The 25,869-nt window shown below is 35.0% G+C and overlaps 1 protein-coding gene across 7 annotated transcripts in view; it reads right to left on the reverse strand.

Moving 5' to 3' along the window:
- The window catches only part of GRIK2 (glutamate ionotropic receptor kainate type subunit 2), a 639,626-nt gene that overhangs the window by 192,855 nt on the left and 420,902 nt on the right, over positions 1-25,869 (reverse strand). For all 7 annotated transcript variants that reach the window (XM_007169640.3, XM_007169639.3, XM_028163387.2 and 4 more), the window contains one exon: positions 18,717-18,830. In XM_007169640.3, the coding sequence (XP_007169702.1) occupies positions 18,717-18,830 (114 nt within the window). The remainder of the gene's footprint in view (positions 1-18,716; positions 18,831-25,869) is intronic.

Below are 25,869 nucleotides of genomic sequence, written 5' to 3' on the forward strand. Positions count from 1 at the left end.
AAATGATTGCAAGGTGGAATTTTCAATCATTAGGATTCTGTTTCTTATAATTTAGTAAAACAATTAGAGTTTGGAGACTTTGGTCTTAGAAAGGAGGACTCAACATTAGCCATCCACTAACTCTACTTACGTTTCTCCAAAAACAGCTGAAATACGCTGATAGAAAACTGGATTAGAATAAAGAACTGATACTAACTGGCTTCTACCCTCATCACACCCAAAAGTTGATCAAATACTGGCAGCCTCTTCAATGTTCCTGAATATGCATGTAAAACACGTGCAATGAGAATTATCCATCAATGATCAGTAGTTAGCGTCACGTATCTACTGAAAGTTCTTTTTTACACAATGAATGGTGAATATAACTTTCAGTGGCTGTCTTTTGTAATCAATAAAATCAACAAATGTTTATTGAGTATCCATCATTTAAAAGAAAATACCCTGCTTTAGGACTAAGGTGCTTCTCCTAAGCATCTTTTAATCTACTTGAAATACAGAACTTGTACGGGAAAATGTAAACTAATAATACAAGTTTTCACGTAAGTGCCTAAGAAATAAATTGTATAGAAAAAAGACCATTAGGTGCCAGTTAAAGGAAAGTAAAAAATGTCCCAAAATAGTCAGATAAATCATCCTAGAGAAAAGGGCATCAGAAAAATGGATTGTAGAATGAATATAAATTAGATAAATGGGGAGAAGTAAGAGTTGTTCAAGGCAAGAGAAATGAAGCGGCACATGGCCTGAAGAAGAGGAATGATGGTTTCTAAGAGGAAGATGTTCATAAACATGTTAGAAAGCCTTAGGGGAAAATATTAAACATGAGCACCATTCATTACTTATTAATTTTTAAATTACTTTATACCCATTAAAATGATCACTTATTGATAATTTTGTGCCAGGAACTATGCTTATATTTTCTAAATTTTTATCTCTAATACAAACTTCTAAGTTGGACATTATTATTATCATCATTATAAAGTAAGGTAATTTGCCCAAGGTAAATCATCTACCAAGTGGCAGACTCAAGATTTGAACCTAGATTTTCTCACTTCCATTTGTCCCTTCAACCTGCAGAAAAGCCCTTTCTCAGTTAGGTATTGAATTCAGTTACCAAGTGTCAACTAACTGTAGAATCTGTCTGCTCCTCTGCTGAGGGTTAGTGGGGCAGGCAGTTTAAGGATTTGCATATGTAAGTAAATTCCGTCATAAATATCAATGAGGACCTAAAAGTTGTTATGATTTAACCTAAGTATAGTGTATTTGTGCATAGTGTATTCTTCTGGAAAATTATCCCACAAGTGTCATTTTCAAGAAAACATTCTGCAATTTAAAATATTTGGAAATTCTACATAATTGCATCCCTTTGAGGTATCCATAATACATATGAACTTATGAAAGACTTGGTGATAAAGAAACCTAGTGGATTTGGCTTAACTCAGTATTTCCTTTTTTTTTCTTTTAATTTTATTCTTGGCTGCAGTGGGTCTTAGTTGTGGCACGTGGGATCTTCGTTGTGGCACACGGGCTTCTCTCTAGTTGTGGCTCTGGGCTTTTCTCTCTCTAGTTGTGGTGCACAGGCTCCAGAGTGCATGGGCTCTGTAGTTTGTGGCACACGGGCTCTCTAGTTGAGGCACGTGGGCTTAGTTGCCCTGAGGCATGTGGGATCTTAGTTCCCTGACCAGGGATTGAACCTGTGTCCCCTGCATTGGAAGGCGGATTCAGTATTTCCTAAAATCTATTAACCAGAGTCATTGTAGGGTGTGCCTGCATTACACACCTATCAGAATTGTGGAGTACACTCGGACATTCTGATGTAATCAAATAATAAACACAGTATGCTATTGCTACAGAGCATAGAAATTGCAGGCTGTATTATAAAAGTACTGCTTTGTTCTAAGGTCAGAGAGTATCACATTTGCCAAACAACTGCAAATTTAAAAGTTCAAAAGGAGAAACATAAATTTAGATTTTCTTTTTAAGAGCACAAGGCTATGACAAACATGAAAAAAAAAGTATGGCTTTGGCTCTAATTACATTTGAATGCAGTATAAAAAATTCTCCATATAATATGAAATGCTTTCCAAACAGCTATGTGACAAAGGCATTTCTCTTCTATTAGTTCTTAAATGAATTGGTTAAAAAACAACAACAACAACATTCTGTTGGTTTATTTGACCAATATGGGTTTATTCAAACACGGTGGTGAAAACAAATTCATGTTATTTCTTTTAATTAATTACTAAATAGAACTAAAGCTAAGAGAGCTCAGAACATAAAATTTATAGGATTCAAGTTAATAGTACTCATTACTCTTTAGGTGTCTAATTAATGGCATAAATGCCTTTTGAGTAGTGGACCTAATAAAATACATTGACTGATAAATGGGTAAGAACCAGGGGAATCATCTGCTATTCTGGATTTCTAGGCAAAAAAACAGTCACTTTAGTGATGCCAGGAAAATAAAACATGCACATGCTTTCTGCCATGGAAAGACGTCTGTACTTTTCATTTTTGAGTCGCTGTGGTAGGGTTAATTGGAGTCAGGATATAATCTGTCATTATGAGTACCATTTAAATCTCAAATAAAGAGAAGCAATTAGGAATCCATGTCAAGTAATCAAGTGTGGTTTAAAACACAGAGATCAGGACCTGAGAATCAGATATTGATCTGAAAGGGAAGTAAGGCTGTAAGTACCTGCCATAATTCAGGACTTACTGGTCTTGCAGGTCTCATGATTGTCATCTGACACCCACAACTTTCCAGACTCAAAGAATAGTACATTTTTTCCCAGACTCTTTATATTCCTGGGAAGCCCTGAATTTATAATTACTTATCAAGCCAAACAGAATACAGCAGGTTTTAGGACAGAATCAACAGGAGCATCAGGAAAGGAAAGAAATGTTCAGCAGTATAGATTCACTGAAAACACACGTGTTCTCTAAGTGAACAATATCACCAATATTCATGATGCCAACCACCATCTATTTTGATAACTCCTAATATGATCTCCAGCCAGACCATTATCTTCAGGTATGGAACTACATGTCTAACTGCCAACCAGATCAATATACCATAGAAAAACTAAATGTAATATGTTCAAAATTAAATTCAACTTGTATTAACCCAATTTGCTTTTTCATATCAATTCTGTTTCCAGCCACATTTACCAGAAAATAAAAGTGTCCTAATCTCTGACCTCTTCTTAAACCCCAATTTGTAAACTGTTACTATATATCCCCCTTTCTCCACCCTAGATATCTTGGAAGTTGTATTTCCTTCCCCCAACCCTTTGGATAATGCCACAGTTTGGAACTTATCAGCTCTTACTCTTGCAATATTCTCTTGGCTGGTCTCACCCAATCCTAGCTTGTAAACTACATGCAATTCTATCTGCGATACTAAGAAGGATTTTTTAAAATCTCAATTTGATTATATGGTTCACGTACTTAAAATCCTTCAAAATTGCCCCATTACGAATAGCAGACAGCCTAAATTCCTTCAGGAGACCTACAAAAGCTTTCTTCTCTGCTGTTGCCTGCCTGCTCACCCTCAACCACTACTTCTCTCCCACATTGTCTGTGCTCCATCTGTAGTGGACTACTTACAGGTATTTATTCATATACTCTAAGCACTTTCACATGTCTGTGCCTTTTCCCACAGCCTGAAATATCTGGTATTCCTTCTTCACCTAATAGATTCCTACTCCTAAAGCAAACAGAGCTCAAGATTTTGTGAAAAGTGGGCACTGGCATCCCCTCTCCTAATTCCTTACCAAAGTAGTTCTGAAGCACTGGGCAAATATAAAAATTCCCAATAGTAAAAAGTAAGAGTAATAAAGTCTTGCTAAAACTTGTGGGCATGGAATTCAGATAGGTACAGAAAATCATGTGTGGAAGATAATTGGTAGGTTGTAGGCAATGTGTAAAAACACTGGGGCAAGAGCATGAACACGTCACCAAAAAGGGCTTCATTCTACTTGAGACATGTTATGGACAGCTCTTAAGAAATAAGTTGTATAAGCAGACTGAAAAGAGAGGACTGGCTGTTGGTGATGACCTCTGTTTAAAGAAGAAGAATGGGCTCTTAGAATGGAAAACTGCAGATCCAAAATTCAGTCTATTTTCTTGTTTAGATATAGGTGGCACCACTGTCCCACCACTGCAATAGTATGTCGTTGTTGGCAGAGTAGGGTGGTCAAGTTGACCTACTCATCTGGCTGGGATTCATGACCTTTTCTTTTTTTTTTTTAATTCCTGAAAATATACAGTTATAAGGCAATTGATAAGGAAACTTCACTATCTTCTTGAAAGAACTGACACTAAATGTAAGGCCACAGGAAACCAAAAAGCCTTGGTCTCCTAAAGGCAGCTGAAAAAATGCTTTGTTCTTTTCCCCATCAGAATTTCTTGCTCAGAGGTCCATACTCTGTACCAACCAGAAAACTAGATAGATTCTCCAACACATTTCTGGTAAACTACCCGCCTCCCTTGCCCTGACCCTGGCAGAAAACCTAAGGAGAAATTGAATCGACGTGACCCTGGATTCACCATGCTAAAATCTAGAGAACTAAATTACAGTTTGTATCAGTCAAAATTAAGTTCTCCAGCCTGTTTTTCCTTCTTCATTGAGAATGCTAGCAGCCAGGATGATGTCACCTGGACTACGGGCTGTAGGATTCCTTTCAGAAATTATGCAACACAGAGAATAGATACATAGATGTAAGTATTTATTAGACCATCCAGATGGAAAGCCACAGCCCTCCCAAAACAGTCCACTGTTATCTGAATTTCAAAGCTTGATGTCATTTGAGAGATAAAGGTTCTGCATAACTCCAAAGCACTCTGCTAACCATTAAGCTGCACTACGTATTTTTTATTTTAAAAGTATCTTCAAAGCACTTTTCAGAGAAAAACTCAGCCTTATATAAATTTATCATTAAATTATTTAAAACAAAATAAATAGAGCGCTTAAGTAAAAAGAAGCTGGAAGACGGATAATCCAAAACACAAGGAAAGCAGGAGAAAAATAATAAGGAAATAGAAGAAAAAGAGGTGAAGTAGAAAATAGGAAAGAAGAAAATACCTTCTTATGCATCAATGCACCATTTAAAATTGACTCAAAAAGAAGTAATCAAATGAATAGGTCAGGGCTTCCCTGGTGGCACAGTGGTTAAGAATCCGCCTGCCAATGCAGGGAACACAGGTTTGAGCCCTGGTCCGGGAAGATCCCACGTGCCACGGAGCAACTAAGCCTGTGCACCACAACTACTGAGCCTGCGCTCTAGAGCCCGCAAGCCACAACCACTGAGCCCATATGCCACAACTACTGAGCCTGTGTGCTGCAACTATTGAAGCCCCCGTGCCTAGAGCCCATGCTCCGCAACAAGAGAAGCCACTGCAATAAGAAGCCCGTGCACCGCAACAAAGAGTAGCCCCAGCTCGCCGCAGCTAGAGAAAGCCCGCGCGCAGCAACGAAGACCCAACTTAGCCAAAAATAAATTAATTAAATAAATAAATTAAAAAAAAAAAAAAAGAATAGGTCAGTAACCATAAAAGAAATTGTATCAGTTATTCAATAAATCTTCCTAGAAAAAAATCTAAATACTGTGGAGTTTTTATTTTTGCCCTAATATAAAACAAATAACCTCATGATACATAGACTGCTTTAGAGCATAGCAAATGCTGTGGAACCAGTTCCCTCCTTTTTAAATGAAGTTAGCATAACACTGACATAAAAAGCTAACAAAATGGTGAAATACTGAAATTAAGGAGCAGTCACTATCAAATATACCTAAAAACAACAGAGCAAACAAACAAAGCATAGCAGTCCACTGAAATATTTTTCAACCATAATCAATAATAGTTTATCTCTGGAATGCAACTATTTTTAATATTCAGAAATTGATTAACATATTCATCAGAAAAATAAATACAACTGGAAAAATTAATAATAATCTCCATAGATGACCAACGTATTCAATAATAATTAGTGCCCAATCTTGAAAAATAATTAATTGGAAAACTAGGAATAAAAAGTCTTCTTGAGGGCTTCCCTGGTGGCGCAGTGGTTGAGAATCTGCCTGCCAATGCAGGGGACACGGGTTCGAGCCCTGGTCTGGGAAGATCCCACATGCCGCGGAGCAACTAGGTCCATGAGCCACAACTACTGAGCCTGCGCATCTGGAGCCTGTGCTCCGCAACAAGAGAGGCCGCGATAGTGCAGAGGCCCGCGCACCGCGATGAAGAGTGGCCCCTGCTTGCTGCAACTAGAGAAAGCCCTCGCACAGAAACGAAGACCCGACACAGCCATAAATAAATAAATAAATAAATAAATAAATAAATAAATAAGACCCAGCACAACCAAATAAATAAATATTTTTAAAAAAAAAAGTCTTCTTGAGAATACATCTATTATTGTACTTAATAAAGAAAATACTATCAAAACAAGGAAAACAGGCTCAGAGAGTGAAGTTCTCACCAAATACAAATGAAAATAAAACAGATAAAAGCAATTAAAATTAGTAAAGGCATAGATGAAATTATAGCTCTGCATAAGAAGCATGATTAAATATATAAACTACCAAAGACAATTACTTATAAATCTCTTACATATAGGAACATTTCTATAAAGTGACTCAAGGGAAACATTCAAAAATAAATTATTTTCCTATATTTATATTATAAAAAACATAAAATCACTTTGTCTGAACTCATAAGTCGGGCCCACTAATGTTGTTTTAAAAGATAATCAGCAATCTGTCCTCAGAAGCTCTATTTGACAGATATTCTACTGAAATTATGGTATATGGTCTCCTTTGAACTTTAGCTTATACTATCACTGTTTTCATTGTTTTTGCATTGTTTTTTTCCTGAATCTTCAGTGAGAATTTTATTGGAAAGTTAAGAAGGAGCGTATCTTTTACAGTATTAATGAGAATAACTCCTATTATGGACATCTAGTGAATACTTTGATTACAGATTTGCAGACAATTCTAATTGTTAGCACTGTACAACCAATACCAGAATAAATTAAAATGAGCACCAGTACTGAAAGAGTAGATTAAAGATGAAAAATAGAGTGCAAGTTTAAACAGAAAATGAGGCTCTTAATGAAGGGGACTTTTATGTTTTGTTCCTTCAGCTTCTGTTTTTCTTTAGATCTGACTTGGGAACATCATAAGTAGCTTTTCTAAAGTAACAGTTCAGCCCTCGTTGCCTGCTTCACAGCTGGTATAGGGGCTCCAGACCATCTGCCAACTGAGGAGTCAAGCCTTGGTCAAACACCTCCAAGCAGAATGAACCAATATTCTCATGTCCTAACTTTTAAACAGTTTGCATTTTTTCCCTCTGAAAATGGTTGGTTGTTCTTATGTTTATCCTAAATTGCTTCAAAAATATATATTATTGTTTATATATTATTTAAGAAAATTTCATGGAAACATTTATTATGTTGGTGAGAAATAACAGAGATTTTTAGAGCTTAATTCTTTTTGTTTTTCATTTTAATTCTTCTTTTTTAACATCTTTATTGGAGTATAATTGCTTTACAATGGTGTGTTAGTTTCTGCTTTATAACAAAATGAATCAGCTATATATATACATACATCCCCATATCCCTTCCCTCTTGCGTCTCCCTCCCACCCTCCCTATCCCACCCCTCTAGGTGGTCACAAAGCACCGAGCTGATCTCCCTGTGCTATGCGGCTGCTTCCAACTAGCTATCTATTTTACATTTGGTAGTGTATATATGTCCATGTCACTCTCTCACTTCGTCCCAGCTTACCCCTCCTCCTCCCTGTGTCCTCAAGTCCGTTCTCTACATCTGCGTCTTTATTCCTGTCCTGCCCCTAGGTTCATCAGAAACATTTTTTTTTTTAGATTACATATATATGTGTTAGCATACAGTATTTGTTTTTCTCTTTCTGACTTACTTCACTCTGTATGACAGTCTCTAGGTCCATCCACCTCACTACAAATAACTCAGTTTCGTTTCATTTCTTTTTATGACTAATATTCCATTGTATATATGTGCCACATTTTCTTTATCCATTCATCTGTCGATGGACACTTAGGTTGCTTCCATGTCCTGGCTATTGTAAATAGAGCTGCAGAACATTGTGGTACATGATGCTTTTTGAATTACGGTTTTGAATTATGGTTTTCTCAGGGTATATGACCAGTAGTGGGATTGCTGGGTAGTATGGTAGTTCTATTTTTAGTTTTTTAAGGAACCTCCATACTGTTCTCCATAGTGGCTGTATCAATTTCCATTCCCACTAACAGTGCAAGAGGGTTCCCTTTTCTCCACACCTTCTCCAGCATTTACTGTCTGTAGATTTTTTGATGATGGCCATTCTGACTGGTGTGAGGTGATACCTCATTGTAGTTTTGATTTGCATTTCTCTAATGATTAGTGATGTTGAGCATCCTTTCCTGTGTGTGGTGGCAATCTGTATATCTTCTTTGGAGAAATGTCTATTTAGGTCTTCTGCCCATTTTTGGATTGGGTTGTTTGTTTTTTTGATATTGAGCTGCATGAGCTGCTTGTATATTTTGGAGATTAATCCTTTGTCAGTTGCTTCATTTGCAAATATTTTCTCCCATTCTGAGGGTTGTCTTTTCATCTTGTTTATGGTTTCCTTTGCTGTGCAAAAGGTTTTAAGTTTCATTAGGTCCCATTTGTTTATTTTTGTTTTTATTTCCATTTTAAATTTTATTTATTTATTTATTTATTTATGGCTGTGGTGGGTCTTCGTTTCTGTGCGAGGGCTTCCTCTAGCTGTGGCAAGCGGGGGCCACTCTTAATCGCGGTGCACGGGCCTCTCACTGTCGCGGCCTCTCTTGTTGTGGAGCACAGGCTCCAGACACGCAGGCTCAGTAATTGTGGCTCACAGGCCCAGTTGCTCCGTGGCATGTGGGATCTTCCCAGACCAGGGCTCGAACCCGTGTTCCCTGCATTGACAGGCAGATTCTCAACCACTGCGCCACCAGGGAAGCCCTTTATTTCCATTTTAGAGCTTAAATCTTAATTAGCCAACTTTTGGTTAATAAGTAGGAAAGAAATTGTGAATCTCATAATTGGAAGATGATTAAAAAAGAAAAGAATTTTATATCTATCAGTTTTATACAAAATATGTATTTAAGTGCTAATTTAGTTGATTATGTTTTATAAATTCTTTCAAAATAAATTCAGAAGATTGCTACATTATACATAAATGATTCATTTTAAGGTGTGTGTATTAATTTAAAATGCTATTTTTAAACCTGATGAGATTTAATGAGAATCCAGTATCATTAACATTTGTAAAGTTTATTGACTACTTGGTTTTATAACTTCTTATATTACCCAAGACCTGTAGACAATTTCACTTTTAATAATATCACCACTGGTCTAAACTACATCTTAGTCATTCTAAAATAATCTTGTTATTTTTTTCTTAGCTCAATTAAGGAAATGTCATAAATGTATGTAGTAAGCTTTGATCTTAAAAGTGGAAAGGGATCATATATTTAAGGGAATTAGTTAACAATAAACTTAACTACTACTATTTCATTACATTTTAATGATTCAGATTACCCTAAATGTAGTTGGAAAAATACATAGAAACCTAACTGCACAGGCCAAAAAAAATGTTCCATTCATTTGGAACATGAATTTGTCAAGAAACGACCAATAAGAACAATAAGCAAGAGATAAGCATAAATAATAATAACACAGTTGAATGTTTTTACTCTATAGACAGGACAGTATTATTCATTTCTTTTTTCAGCCTCTGCCATTCCAACTGTTATGCTTTTACCGCTGTAGAGCTGTGAAATCTTTCCATTGTCTGAGCCCTGGCCTTTAAATTTCCTTCTAATCACCATGGCTCTTGGAGTCTGAACTCTGCCATCCCTAATTAACATTCAAGTCAGAAGCCTATGGTGCGCTACAGGTTATCACAATTGGAAGTGAGAATACCAGGAGGGCAAAGTGAAAAACCTAGCAGCTACCATCAGAACAACTTAATGTTTTCAACAAGAGGCAATACTAAAGATGACTGGTTTGTTAGGATCAAAAAGTACTGACAAGAGTCTCCATGTGAGCTCATATATTGTTCTCTTGCCTAGAAAACAAACCTCATTTTGACATCTCAAGACATTAAAAAAGCACTTTCACATGAACAGTCTGGATAGAAAATGAATAACTATAATAATCTGTGGCTTATGTTTTAAAGAAACAACAAAATAGTGTACCAGGTGTACAGACCATGCCTATTAAGGTAGAATATTTTACCTTAATAATTTGTAATAAACTATGTTTATTATTTATTGATACTTTTAGCTTTTTTCAAAATTCAAGGGCATTCTGAGGAAATCTACAAAAATTACTTTCTTTTATTTTGTTTTACAAGTCTACTAAGCAAAGGCATCCTTTTTAATGCCTGATTCTCACATAATCACACACACACGTACATCCCTTAAATATATTACTTAGCTGCTGCAAACTGTGTTTACCTCTTTTCAGAAGAATAACTTCAGAGAATGTACATAATGTACAAAAAAATCTGTCTTTATTGGCCCTAATTATCATTCTAAGAAGAGTTTTTGTTTTCACTCTATACCTATAGAAAATCTGCTGGGATTTGGGAAGCTGAGAAGAATGTCTTTCTCCCTGAAATGTAGTATTTAATCACCCGAAATTGTAGTGAATCCTAAAGAAATAATGACTGCGTAATAGGTTGAAATTAGCTTTCAAGAAAAAAAGGATAGGGCTTCCCAGGTGGCGCAGTGGTTGAGAATCTGCCTGCCGATGCAGGCGACACGGGTTCGAGCCCTGGTCTGGGAGGATCCCACATGCCGCGGAGCAACTAGGCCCGTGAGCCACAATTGCTGAGCCTGCGCGTCTGGAGCCTGTGCTCCGCAACAAGAGAGGCCGCGACAGTGAGAGGCCCGCGCATCACGATGAAGAGTGGCCCCCGCTTGCCACAACTGGAGAAAGCCCTCGCACAGAAACGAAGACCCAACACAGCCATAAAATAAAATTTAAAAAATTTAAAAAAAGAAAAAAGGATAGAATTCTGCTAGTTGTGCTTGTTCACCAACATTTCAGGAAAGATACTGATGTCAGAGCAATAAGGGTTTAAAGGACAGTTTGGCTTAATGATTATCATTCATATTTTAGTAAAAACTGGTATGCTATTTAATTCCTCCACTTGACTGAATTATCAGTTTAGATTGGAGATATTGGTTGTTACTGTCTTTCTTCTGGTATTTGTATTTTGGCCATTAAATATTTCATTAGGTTAATTTCCAAGTGAAAGAAGAAGGAGGGAAAAAAATAAAAGCTGCAACTCCAATCAATCAAATGTGTCATTTCACTGCTTTTCCAGTAAAAGGTTTGATGGGAAGGGAGACTGCACCTATTAGCTAATCTCCAAACTGCATTTCATTTCTGAATCTAATTTATTATCCCCTTACATGGATAATCAAGATTTGACTACACAAAATTATTGCCAACATCTCCATTCAGATACGACTAAATAGAACTCCTTATCCCCCCTCCCAACATCTTTATCATGCTCTGTGGCAATGCTAATGCCCTGCCTCTTAGGCTTTTAACCTTGAAGTCCTCATCTACCTTTCTCAATTGTTTTTGCCCCACGTGTAATCCATTCCCAAGAAATCTCATACACGATTGTTCAATGTTGTCATCTCTTTCCTCTTGCCTCTGGGTACAATGTCTCTTAAATCAGACTCTGTAAAGCCTCTATTCAGTAGTACCCAAGAGCAAACCATACCTCCCTTGTTCAAAATGTTACTTGACTCACTTCTTTGTTAAACTCTCTTAGAATAATCCATCCTTTCTTTCTTTTTGGTATCTGAATTATGAATATGAAATTTAAAGAGACTGGGGTATCTACTCTGGCTTGAGTGAATAGAAAAGCACTGGAACCATAAACAGAGCTTAGAAATATAGGAGAAACAGATATTTTAAGGTCGGAGTTGTAGAAGGAGGTTGTAATCATGCTGAGTTTGATCCTCAACATGCAGGTAGATATATGTCCTATGAGCAGCTGCAAATTTACATCTGAGTCTCAGATCAAGGGCATAGTTAAAATTTACATTATACAATTTTACACGGTAGTATTGTGATTACATCTTTGAAAATGAGAAAGCTAAAGCAAAATTATCTCATTTCCATGTAGTTTGCTGTGGTTAAGCTGAACCAAAAATTCATATTTCTCCAATCATTCTTCTAGAACTTAAAATATATTGCTAATAATAAAATAATCTTCCAAAAATTATGGTGTTGACAATAGTGTTGGCAATGAAAAAGAATATAACAACAAAATGAAAATACTTAAGTGTCTTTATTATGGTAGCATTTTAAAATTAGATTTAATAAAGAAGGAGGAAGGAAGCAGGTGTGTGTGTGTGTGTGTGTGTGTGTGTGTGTGTGATTATGTGGTAAAAAATGAGGTTCTGGTCACTTACAGAGCCTCTACAGATTGGGACCCTAAGGTTTAAAAAATTATGCCTAATTTCACATTAAAACAAACAGCTTTCTTTCTCTATGATACCACCACCAATAGTTTTATGTTGATCTGGCTAATCTGGAGGTCTAGGAGAATATGAGAATTTATTTGAAATAAAATACATCAAGCTATTAGAGCAAGAATGAAAAGGAGAAATGCAGGGCAAGCATGATCCCTGAAACAGGAGGAAAAAATATGGTGAGAAAAGGTTTGGTTGCCTTTGAATAAGCTGGTTGCAGGGATGGGGTACAAGCAGCCTGAGTTTGAATGAGGCACTCATCTCACATTAACATGTATAAGTAGTATTTATACATGTACTACTTATACATGTATACCTACTGTATCTTCCTTAAATTATTTTGATATTACTAGCTCCACAACACATGTTAAAAATTGCTTAGAAATTGTATAGATCTCGATAAGAATGAAAAACCTTTTTTCTTTGTGAAGCTGCATTATTTGGGTTTCCAAGCCCGAATGCTAGTAACTCTCTAAGAACTATGTGCTTACACGGGTTCGAGCCCTGGTCTGGGAAGATCCCACATGCCGCGGAGCGGCTGGGCCCGTGAGCCACAATTACTGAGCCTGCGCGTCTGGAGCCTGTGCTCCGCAACGAGAGGCCGCGATAGTGAGAGGCCCGCGCACCGCGATGAAGAGTGGCCCCCGCTTGCCGCAACTAGAGAAAGCCCTCGCACAGAAACGAAGACCCAACATAGCCAAAAAAAAAAAACAAAAAACTATGTGCTTGACAGTCACTCTGTGACAATGGAACGAGAAGAATCAGAGGGAAAACCCTATTGCAGGGACAGATTTGAAGGCCTAGAAATCTGCTTTTGTTGATATTATGGAAGAAGTTGCAGAACCATTTAGGGGACAATTCGGTCACTTCTCTCTTTTGTACTGTAATTCCTTCCACTGTCCTTGGGAGTTTGCTCCCAGATAAGCCTCCTCTATCTGTGGGCTGCAACAATAAAGCCTAACAAGCCTAAGCAAGTAAACTCAGTACTGAAATACACAACCTTCCAGGAAGTGTTAAGAAAATAAAAAATAAGACTAAGTTGCAGATGCAAGCACATTTGTTCAATTCATTGAGCAACCGGGAAGAAAGAACCTCCTTAAGAGTAAGTGACTTTTCTGAAAAAGTCACCAAATTTATAGTCATTTGCACGCTAAAGTGCTACTAGTCGTTAAGGGAAAGAACATGTACAGTGGCATTTAGTGCTAGGAATCTTTTGATGGACAAAAATCAATTATTATACAGGAGCCGCATAGTGGGGAGCACTCAACGTATTTAGAAAGGCCTGAAAAATCTATTGAAAACCAAGAACACAGAGGGAAAACAGGCATTCCTTCTGTGAACTTAAATAAATATTCAGCCACCGGATACTGCCCCTAGCTAGTGTATCCATAGCAGTAAGGACAACAGGATGAGGCTAATAAACTGAAAATAGAGCACACATTGTTCTCAAAAGCTCTCTATGTCTCATTCAGAAAGAGTATTTTTGTTATATTTTTGGTGATCAGGAATTTATATTTTAACAATTGTTATGCAATAAACGAAATCATCATATATGAAAACACGGTTCTAAGGTTGATATCTGTAATTCCAATAATAATGATAAACACAAGAAGCAAGGGAATTTTAACCCCTGAATCTGAAATTCAAAAGCCAGAGTGGTAATATGAGGAATATGAAAGAGAGGGCATGAATAGGCTGGAGTTTTAGGTCTAGACCTGCAGGTGAGGTTACATAATTTCCAAATTGTATGACATCATTTAAGTCAAAACTAAAAAAATAAATATTTAAAAAATTGTTTAGAGCTTTCTAAAATGAACTCATTCCATGATATGACTACTGATATATACTACGCCCATACAGTGTATTGGGCGTAGGTTATATTGTTGAAGAGGAGCAAAAATCATTAGTAAACAAGATGCTTAATCTCAATTCTAAAGAGAAAAAGTGAGATAAGCCCCATTACTCTTTTGATTGCCCAGAAAAATCTGAGATTATGGTTTAAAGAAGCTGTAAGAAAACTGAGTGCTAAATTAGGAGAGGGGAGAAACAGGAGGCCCGAGGCATTCAAGCAAGAGTAGCCTAAATCTTGGCCCCTGAGGAAACGTCTAGATGTCTACGGACACACCTGTAACGTCATCACAGTGCTCTAGCATATGTGGGATTTCTGGATGAGAAGCACTGCTTTAGGTGAACAATTCTCAATCAAGATGCTATTCTGGTCATAAACTATAGTTGTTAGACTTTTCCATCCTGGGCCACTAGAGACTTCATTTTACAGTATTGGTTGCTCAAGTTGGACACACAGATTGGTTGAAAGCCTACTTCTCGACTTTCTAGCTCTGTGACCATGAGCAGGTTATTTAGGCAATCTGAATACCAGCTTTCCCACCTGTAAAAGAGTATGGATAATGGTATCTACCTCAAAAGGTTATTATGACAATTAAATGAGTAAATCTATGAGTAGTGCTTTGAACAATGTCTAGCAGAGAGCAGACATACCAAAAATGTGTATTATTATTTTTTTTAATGAACCATATTCATATAACCTTATTTAATGAAGCTGAGAAGCAGATAAAAGCACCAGCCTCAGTTATCATGGTCTTCTTTCAATTTTGCAAATTTTTCAAGATCTTTCCTGCTTTAGGGCCCTTGCATATGCTGTTCTCTCTGCTGAGAATATTCTTTCCCCCTCTCTTTACCTTGATAATTTCTTCTCAGACTTCAACTCTCTATCCTTCTGCAGTGAGACCTAACCTGGCCCATCCTTCCACTCCTGGTCCCTGGTGTAACTCTGGATCATTCTGTAAAAGGCATCACACAATTTATCTTTCTCTTATATCTCAATCACAAGGTGTGGTGTGTGGTACGTGTGTGTGTGTGTGTGTGTGTGTAGTTCTCCTTATGAATCCTACCATTTTCTAAGCTCCATAAGGGCAGAGACGGTGTCTATTTTCTCCATCAAATATAGTGGTTATCACAAAGCCTGGTATATCATCATCACTAAGTATATATTTGTTAAATACAAAAAGAATGAATAAAAAAATAAATAAATAAAATTCAAAAGAAATGGAGCTGATTATGATAAGCACACTGATAATGCCAAATTCTAGAAAACCTCACTGGCTTTTCTTAAGACACATAATAAAAATGTCAAACAAGAAGCATGAAGTGAACTTCCCTCTGTGGAGATATCATTATTCACAACATAGCCAGAATCTCCTCTGAGATTTTCCAAGAGAGAAAAGGACAAAATAATCATAAAATAAATCAAATGATCATACTTCCTTATAAAATATAAATTAAGTATCAATAAATTATATCAAGCTGGCTTATATAAATAATGTAAAAAATCTCTTCAAATCTTTTCCTGATTGTGGATACTCTGTGATCAGAGTATTCAGAAAAAGAAGTTTTTCAACTAAGTGATATAAAAACAAATAACGTACCTTTCTTTTTAACAAAAATCACAATCTCTTTGAAACTAATACAGTGACATAGTCTAAAATATAAGTAACCTATTTATTAAAATGTAAGCTTAGAGTATGTTCCAGAGTTGATCTTACATCTTGGTTATATGGAGCAATGATCTGAGGAATATTTCTCAGTCATCATTATAGGTCAGAATTACCTGTGGAACTTAAAAAAATGAATATGTCCTACAGTTAAAGGTAGCAATAATTTTTTAAAAGCTTTATGCCTGGTTCTGATATGAAGCTAGGATTAAATACCACTTGTTTATGAATAGATATAAAATTGTTTATTATTGAGAAAAATATTTGGATACTTTTTATAAAATAACTCTGAGTAATTAAACAATACTGAGAAATTGTATGGGTAGTCTTAATCACCTGCTTTGTCTGGACAAGAAGTTTGCAATAACCTGCACACTTGAAAAATATTTAAATACAGCCATTTAAAAGTTGCTTATCCCTCTAATTTTCTGCTTAATTAAATATCATTTATTTTATTTAATTTGACAAATATTTATTGAGCGCCTCCTATGCCCAAGTCACTCTTCTCTGACACTAAGAGATTTAAAAAGTGTAAAATTTGATTATTGGCCTTGTACAGATCCATGCCAAATAGAGACCCAGATATATACAAAATTTCTAAAATAAAAAAAATACATGGTAAGTGCTATGATAGAGTATTATGATACATGAAGTGTACACTCCTCTGCCCGCCCCAAACATTCACAACTAAATGAAAAGATCAAAGAGTTTCACAGAGAGCATGTCATCTGAGATGGGTCTGGAAGGATGAAAACTTTTTCACAGGGGATCATAAAGAAGTGAGCAAAGATTTGGAGCCATAAAATAAGTGGTGATGCATTTGAGAGTTTGGCTGGATCAGGAAGAACATAGAAAGGAGTATGGGGGCTGGTTGCTGAAGATGACAGGTGTCCCTTGCCCAGCACTCTTTACTCTGTGAGCATTGTAGAGGCACATGTGGTGTAAAAACAGGAGGCTTAGTCAGATCCTAATTCTCCAAGGAATGGTCAGTGATGTTTGGAGAAATATTGCACATATGAAATAACTTAAGAATAATATAGTATTAATTCTAAATAATATAAACTATCGACAAGTTCTATATTTCAGAAATGGAGAGAAACATATTGCAAACAAAGGGAATGGGGCTAACAAAATCATAGTAATAGGCTAACTGATTACCCCAGTTCAGTTAAAATGCAGGATTCCTGAAGGGAGTAATGGGAAATGAAAATAGAAAGGTGGGAGAAGACAAGACTGTAGAAAGCTTTGAATGTCAGGGTCAAAACCTGGGGGCCTTTTTAATGGTCAGTATGGATTCACTAAAGACTTGTAAGCAGAGAAGCAGGAAATGACAGAGTTAGATCTTCACAGTGGAGAGTGAAGTGCATTGCAAAGGGAGAAGGTTGTCAGCAGGCGAGATAGTTACGTAGTTACTGTAATTGTCCCAGCAGCAGGTTATGAGATCCAGGATATACTGGCAGAAAAAGGATATATTAGTGCCCTGTGAGGACATTCCATCTGAGGACCAGGGCTGGTGGATTGGTGGGTTTGAGAGTTATCTTTGAAAAGAGAAGGAGATATAAAATTAAGTTAAAGGGACCAGTGAAGTTTGGATATGATGGAGCAAGTATTTACTGAGGTTCTTAGCAAGGGAGCAATTAAAACTCCTTATGAACTTCCATCACTGTCATTTCCTGATTACGAGTTTTGCTTCATTATCAAGAGTCTTTAACACAAGCCTTTTTGTTTTGACATGCCTAGAGATCTGACATCCTTTGTTGTTACTAAAAGGACAAGATTATGAATTCTTCCTGGCTTGATTTGCCACCATAAATCAAATTTAGAAATTATATAAATGCTAAAATTGTGTGGAGGTTTGTTCTGGACAATAATCTTACATTCCTATTGATTACCTGGGGAATCATAAGAACTAGTATTGATAAAATTATTCTGTAGGTAAAAGTACTCACTAAATCATCAGCCCTGGCTTGTCCTAAAATTAAGATTCCCATTTGCAAATGGCATGGTAGGCATACGTAAACATTACTGTGTGATCCAATTAAAATATATAATTATAAGAGGGGTAAAAATATCCAGCTTATCAGTATTAATTTAATTCTGTTGGTGATGAAAATATTTCTGGCCTAAAACAGCACTTGTCATTTGATTTCATTAGGGAGATTAGTAAAGTAAAAGTGAATTCGCCATGATGAAAACAATTAAATTGAAATCAAGGTTAAAATATAATTATAATAGAAATAGTCCTGAAAAATAAATGGTATGCCCTCTGAAATATATTTGCAGGAGATGAAAGCAGAAGCAAAGTTCACATGCAGCTCCTCACATAAGTATATTTATACAGCTGCATGTCCGTGTACTTTTCAAATCTTAACACTGACAATTTTTCAATAGCAACTAATTTTGTAGAAACATAAAGATTTCCAGTAATATATGAAGCAGTATTATTAATCAACATAAGCAGCCCAAACATTAATATAGTTTATATCATTAAAAGCTAACAAAATAAAACTGTGACTAAATTAACATTGACTCATCTGTTATACAGTAATTGCTAAATAACTGTAAAATATATTACATTCTGTTCATTACTACTCCAATTACAATGTCCTTTTCTATCCATTTCCATGTGTACCTACATTTATCTAAAAAGAATGGAAAAACACTTACCAAAATGGTGGTAACGATCAAAGAACGATTGGATAAGGAATCTGTGATGTTGGCTGGCTTTCCCTTCTGACTTTCTGTCATATTCAGGCCACTGGCTGGATCCCAAGTTCCAATCTATAAAATAGCATATGTACTTTGTAAATCGTCCATCAGGCACCTGGGAGAGAGCACTGCAGAGAAAGTTAAGACTGCTAACACTTATTATTCACATCTGCTGCGTTATCTGCTGTTGTTGAAGTAAAGGCTGCTTGTTTTAAGCATGATTCACTGCTTTGTGAAGTGTGTCCACTGAAGTGTGACATTAAAGAACAAAATGATCCATTGCACTTCTACAGTCAATGTGGGAGCTTAATTTTCCATTCAGACTTTCATTCACCAAGATAAACTACTGCTGATAATACCTTGATAGCTGGCTGGAAACTCATTAATAGCACATATTTTTGACAGTAATGGATCTATCTTATCCTCTCATTACAATGATAACATGCCATATTATATGGACAAAGCTAAAAGACAGAGCAAAACCTGGGGATCCAGGGTAAATTAATAGGTAAAAGCAGGCTTAAAAGAGGCATTAATTCATATTCAGAAAACCCCCAGTAGGGCAAAATCATACCCCAAGTTACCTGCAGAGCTTTTAAAAATATACTTTTGCAGCTTATAAAATACTCCAAGGAAAGGAGATTACGGCATAATCTCATCTGGATAACCCATTTCTAATACTTCTACTTATATTCTATTCAATATGTATTTTAATTTAACTAATACTCTCTGATAGATTAGGCCATATACTCGCTGTGTTCAGACATTTTATACTCACTGAACACAGTCTATAGGATGACATAGAGCTACCTCTGGAAATACATATAAGCATAAGATGCCACTAAATACATAGATTGGGTGGTTTGCATACATGCACCTGCACCATTGCATGTCATGTAACAATGGCGACCACTAAAGGAAAGCAGAAGCAAAAGGAGACACAGAGTCAGTATTTCTTAGTCAGCATTACTTTTCCTCACCCTCTCAAACCTGGGAGTCATCAGTAGTGAAATCTGTCTTATGTATGCCCCTAGCCAATTACCCAACTTGTTTTCCTCAAATGAAGCTATAAATTATCAATTTCTTTTTAAAATAAAGTTTTGTACATACAGATCTTCCTCAACTTATGGATGAACCCATCATAAGTTGAAAACATTGTTAAATCAGAAATGCATTTAGTACACCAACCTACCAAACAACATAGATTAGCCCAGCCTACTTTAAACGTGCTCAGAACACTTACATTAGTCTACAGTTGTAGTCAAAATCATCTAACACAAAGCCTATTTTATAATAAAATGTTGAATATCTCATGTAACTTATAGAATACTATACTGAACTATAATGAATAACACGCTGGTTATATGTACAACAGGATGCTTGTAAGTGTATGTATTAGCTGTTTACCCTGGTGATGGAGTGGCTGATTGGGAGTTGTGGCTCACGGAACTGCCAGCATCACAAGAAGTTATCGTACTACATATCACTTGCTCAGAAAAAAAGATCAGAATTCAAAATTCAAAATACAGTCTCTATTGAATAGGTATCATTTTTGCACCATCACCATTGTAAAGTGAAAAATCATAAGTTGGGAACTGTTTGTAAATTATCTTTAATGTGACATTGATTTAGCACGTAACATTTACTCTGGTCTACCTAAATATGCTAACAAGGGTCTCATCAGCATAAATCCAAATTAAATGTTATGATCTTTTTATTTTCGTTATATTTTATCATACATACTCTTTTTGATCTCTTCATTTGCATAGCTTTCTTAGTAACTTTTAAAGATATCTCTCTCCGTTTAATTGGAGAAGCACAAAAGTAGAAATATTAATAACTTCTGTTCTTCATAAGAATAGATATGTCATTCTAATAGTTGTACATAAAAGTAAACCTCAGTGTTTTTCTTCAAGAACTTATTTGATTATACTAGGAATTCAATATAAATGTTTTTAGTGATGTTTAAAAAAAACCTCTTGCCATATTTTCTCATATTTACTTAATTTTCCTCTTACCGTTAAAAACTATATATTCCTAATGTTTGTGTCAGTTAAGAAAAAAAGTCAAATAATACAGTAAGGGGAAAAAAAGAAAAAAAATCTTGATTCAGCATTCTTTCCAAAGTAAATTACCTACTGATCTTTTAAATTACTTTAGACTGTGACTACCATGAGGTCATAAAGACAGAGACTAATTATAACTTAGGGTCAATAATGGAAGGTTTTCAAGGGCCGGACGGGTAGCATCAATGTGTGACATGAAAGGGCATAAGCCAGTAGTAAGAATTTCCAGGCTAGGGAGTGAAGTTTCTAAATCTCACAAAAATCTCAAGGCAGAATAGCAAGAGGGGCCACAGTCCCAACCCGCTCTGCTGTGTGCCTTGGGCTGCATGTTCCCAGAGCATGTACTTTTTTCAGGTTCCCAGCAAGGCATCACCAGAGTTAGCAGAGGCCCTGCTGGGGACCTGGGTGGAGCACAGAGGGGATGTCAAACCTAGAATGCCTGCTGACCTACTTAAATTGTTTCAAATTCAAAATCATTTAAAAAAAAAAAACAAAAAACTACTCTGTTGGCTAAACAAGACATCTGCAGATTGTATTTTGCAGTCACTGCCATCTTTCTGCCCCTGATCTATAATTAATACCTATTACACATTTGTCCCTTGGATTTTATTTCCCTTTTTTTCACTATTGGTTAAATAGTTAGATTTCTTTCAGACATGTAATTCTACCAGCCAAAGCACTGGCAGACATCATTTGCCCACTGTCACCTGCCAAATGACACCCTCAAGCTTGACCAGTAAGTTTTTCAACTTTTTAATCAAATCACTAATACAAAATATTGCCCATTTCACTTACATCATCCTCCAAGATTCGTTTTATAAAAAATAATTTAGCTGGATGTTCATTCTTCTAAACATACTTATCTAGTTTCATCCTCTGTCAGTTGCTTTTCTAGTACTATTTGGATGAAAGGGTTCTGGCTCATGAATCCACAATTACCTATAATCACAAATATTAGGTAACCCTTTTTATAAATCTCAGGTTTCTGAGCAGAATATTATGAAGTTTCAGAAATTTCAATGGCATAACATTTTAAATCAAATAAAATTTTGTATGATTCCCAGATTTTAAATCTATTAGGACTGTATAATTCAAAATTTTCTATTGATTGAAGAAATTTTCATCAGTGGGGTTTATTGTTTTGTTTTGTTTTAATCACAAGAGCCATTGATTAAGTCAAGACAATCTTTTTTCTTTTAATCTATGTTCCGAACCATGAGTTTTTTCATTATATGATTTAATCAAGTCATTTTTTTTTCTCAGTTCCAAAATTTAATAAAGTACTCTTGACCTCAAAGAGGTATTTTAAATAGAGTGAGTCTATATCTTGGCTGACTTGGATACTTCAAATTTACGGTTATCTTCTTGGTGTAAATATTAATAGCAACCCTCTTGTACAATTAAACATGTCATGGTTTGGATACTAAATCATAAGGTCACTTTAATTATAAGCATCAAATTAGATAAGTAATTTGAAAGTAGTTCAAAAACCACAAAGAACTATAGAAAATTATGGTATTATTCATTTTTCTTATTTTATATTCTGAATGGTTCTGAAAATAAATTTGCTCTTCGTCATAAAAAGAATGTATACTTGTTGTTGTCAAATTATAAAACACACAAAAATTATAAAAGAGAACATCAATTTAAACTTTGAACCTACACACATACCCCTGTCAATCATAGCTAATAAAGCTTAGTGTATTTCCTTCAAGTCTTTTATCTTTACATGTATGTTCCTTGCATAATTTCCATCATAGCCTTGTAGTTAATGGCCCAGACTCTGAAGGGGGTGTCAGACTACCTGAATCCCATTACATCTCCACCACTTACCACCAGGGGACTGGGGCACATTACTTCTCTGTGCCTCAATTTCCTCATCTATAAATGGGGGAATAACATTATCTACCTCACAGAGCTACTCTGAGGATTAAACGAAAAAGAAGTCAATGTAAGGTGTTTATAAGTGTGCTACAAGTATTATATAAATTATTAAATATATCCTATTTCTACACTATTTTGAGCATTTTCTTCTGGCATTAAAATTAATCAAATTCATAATTTGAATGATTGTATAATATGAACATCATATAAACATATCACAATTTAACTATCATTGTTAAAAACAACGCTTTAGTAAACACAGTTATTTACAAATACTTGCCCATGTAATTTATTATTTTAAAAACAAATTCCTAGAATTGGAATTACTGAGCCCAAATAATATGAATTATTAGGATTATTAGTACATGTTGTCATATAACTTTCCAAAACTATTGTGTTTGTTACCATCCTCCTGACAGTTCATGGTATAATACAACTTCCTAACAATTCATCTTCTACTTTTAATAGTTTGACTTACATAATTGAATGATACTATAATAGTTTATGACTGTTGCCTTTATTTCTAGATAGTATGTTTTATCACATAAAAATAACTTTTTATTCTAAGTAATTCTTTTCACCTAAATTTCCAGGACCTAGTATTAATCATGCTTACCTTATTTGTATATTTGCATTTGCTGATAAATAATTATCTATAATTATACTTTCAACATACTTCACATTTTATGGGTTTCTTTATAAGCAGCTCATCATGAATGTTTTTAATGTCCTATCTTTTTCCTCCCTGGATCTTATTTTTAACCTTGTTCCTTTCATATTATCTGGTTTTCACTATTTCTTTTCTACCTCTGGATTTTTTGGTAGACAGTTTTTCCTGTGGTAATTTGTGAGATAACAAAGTTTTCAGTCTACTAAAGGGGTATTGTCAACTTTTGTTTAAACTTTTACAATCACATCATAAAATCAATATTGAATCATAAAAATTAAAATGACATTTATTCTATGAAAATTCACCACTTTGGTTCATTCTGCTACTACACATACTGATCCATAGTTTTAGTTAATTTAATCCGGGGTTGTGGACACTGCCTCTCATTTTCTTTTGCTTGATAGATCATCTCTCTTCCAAGGAAAACAAATGTAATTTTTAATATAATCTTTAAAACTATTATTCAAAAACTTCTCTCTGTATGCTTTAACTACTTTTACTGTTTACTAGGATTTCTAGTCAGTTTCCTCTTCGTTGAGTGTTTGCTTTCATTTATCATTGTTCTTATAGAAGACAATTTATTTGTAAAGGATAACTATGTGACATGCTTCTATAACTATGTGACATGCTTCTATCTGTAGATTTGAAAATATTTTTGTCATGTTCCTGTACAAAGAAAACTTGACTAAATAAAGACATATTGTGTCATAGCCTTCTTCCTTCAAGAGCTCTGTTTTAGTCATGTTTTCTATTATTTAATGTTACTAAAGAGACTGAGGGCAGTCCAATATTTGTTTCTTTTTTGGTAAATATTTTTTTATTGAAAGCTTCTAGTATTCTCTATTTGGAAGTTTTAAATCTCAATCAGGAGAGAGAGAGAGAGAGAGAGAGAGACATAGAGATAGAGACTGTAATTCTTTTTTCATTATGTTTGCCAGAAATATAAGGTGTTTCTCCACTTTCTGAAGGTGAATTTTACTGCATTTACAATTTTCCTAAACTATTCATGTGGTCATGTTTTCTATACATGTTGTACTCTTTAAATGTATGTTTTCCCTCTTTCACTACCTTACATATGTATCTTCATCACTGATAGAAACGTTGGGAAAAGCAGTTCCCTCTTCTGTGTAGCAATGGACAGAACAACTTATGTATGCCCCCAACACAGAAGTATCACATTACATTTTAATTGTAATTCTTTTTTTATCACTCTCTAGTTAAAACTTAAATCCCCTGAGGCTAGAGACTGGTTTACTCATCCTTTTATCCTAAGGCCTTTGAATACAGGACATACTAGGGGTTTTCTGTGTGAGGGTTCTGAATATAATGGTTGAATGAAGGAATAAATGTTATCCTCTTTGTCTCAGAAATTCCATTTATGTTTTACTTTGAATTAAAATTATATTTCATTTTTATGTATCATATCTTCTTGTGTTAAACTTTAAGTGCCTTCAAGGAGGATGTCACAACTTTGAAATTTAGATAATAAATACCCAATGAATATTTATTGAATAAATGACTGAATGGAATAAATGAGTGAATTACTACATGATGAAGACTTTCAGGTTTTTTTAGGTTGTTAACTTTCCACACCTATTCATTCATTCATTCATTCACTCAGCAAATATTGAATGTATACTATGTGTCTATTCTTTCATACACATATTTTGTTTTTCATGTTTTGTTCCTCATGTTCTGTTCAAGTTCTACCTTAATATCATATTTAACTTTGGGAGTAATAAGTCACATATCTTTGCTACTTATTTGAATTTTTCCTAAGCTACATTTTATATATGTTAATATAAATATTTGTAAGAATTTTATGTAAATATTTTATGCTTTACATTTTATACTTCTCAGGATTTATTTTTAAATTCTTCAAATAATTTCATTTGGTAAAATATGTTTTCTCTTTGGTTGCTTTGTTTTATTTTTTAATGTAGAAAAAACATTTGTTTTCTGAATGATTTTAAAATTATTTATCTGAGTATCTCATTAATTAGTTGATGCTTTATTTATTTATCTTTGTTTCTGACAGTTTTCTCAGTATAAATTTCCTTTGTTTTGTATCTCATATTACTCCTTTATGTTCAAAGAATGTTTTTCTTTCCTCTCCTGAGCTACATAATTGCTTGTCTCATCTGTAATTAGCATTTTATAATTTCTTCTAAACATGTAAGTTAGCACTGCTTCTTGTAAGCAGAATCAGTGAGACATATTTTTTATGCTCTGCGGAATTTGCAATAATAATTTGTTTGACAAGTATACCAAAAACTTTCTCAGGTAGGAACAAAATAAACATTCCCAGCTAAGTGTAAAATATTAGTTATATATAAAGTCAATCTCATTTAAAGTTAAGAAATAATTTCCCCACTAAAAACCAGCTGGCACAATAGGATCTATCAAAATTCTATTTACACTGTCTTATTGACATTTACTAACAATATAACCATGGATGTTGGAGAATGAAAAAAAAAAGCAATACAGTTTT

The sequence above is a fragment of the Balaenoptera acutorostrata genome, chromosome 14 (assembly GCF_949987535.1).
Source record: "Balaenoptera acutorostrata chromosome 14, mBalAcu1.1, whole genome shotgun sequence".
Taxonomy (NCBI): domain Eukaryota; kingdom Metazoa; phylum Chordata; class Mammalia; order Artiodactyla; family Balaenopteridae; genus Balaenoptera; species Balaenoptera acutorostrata.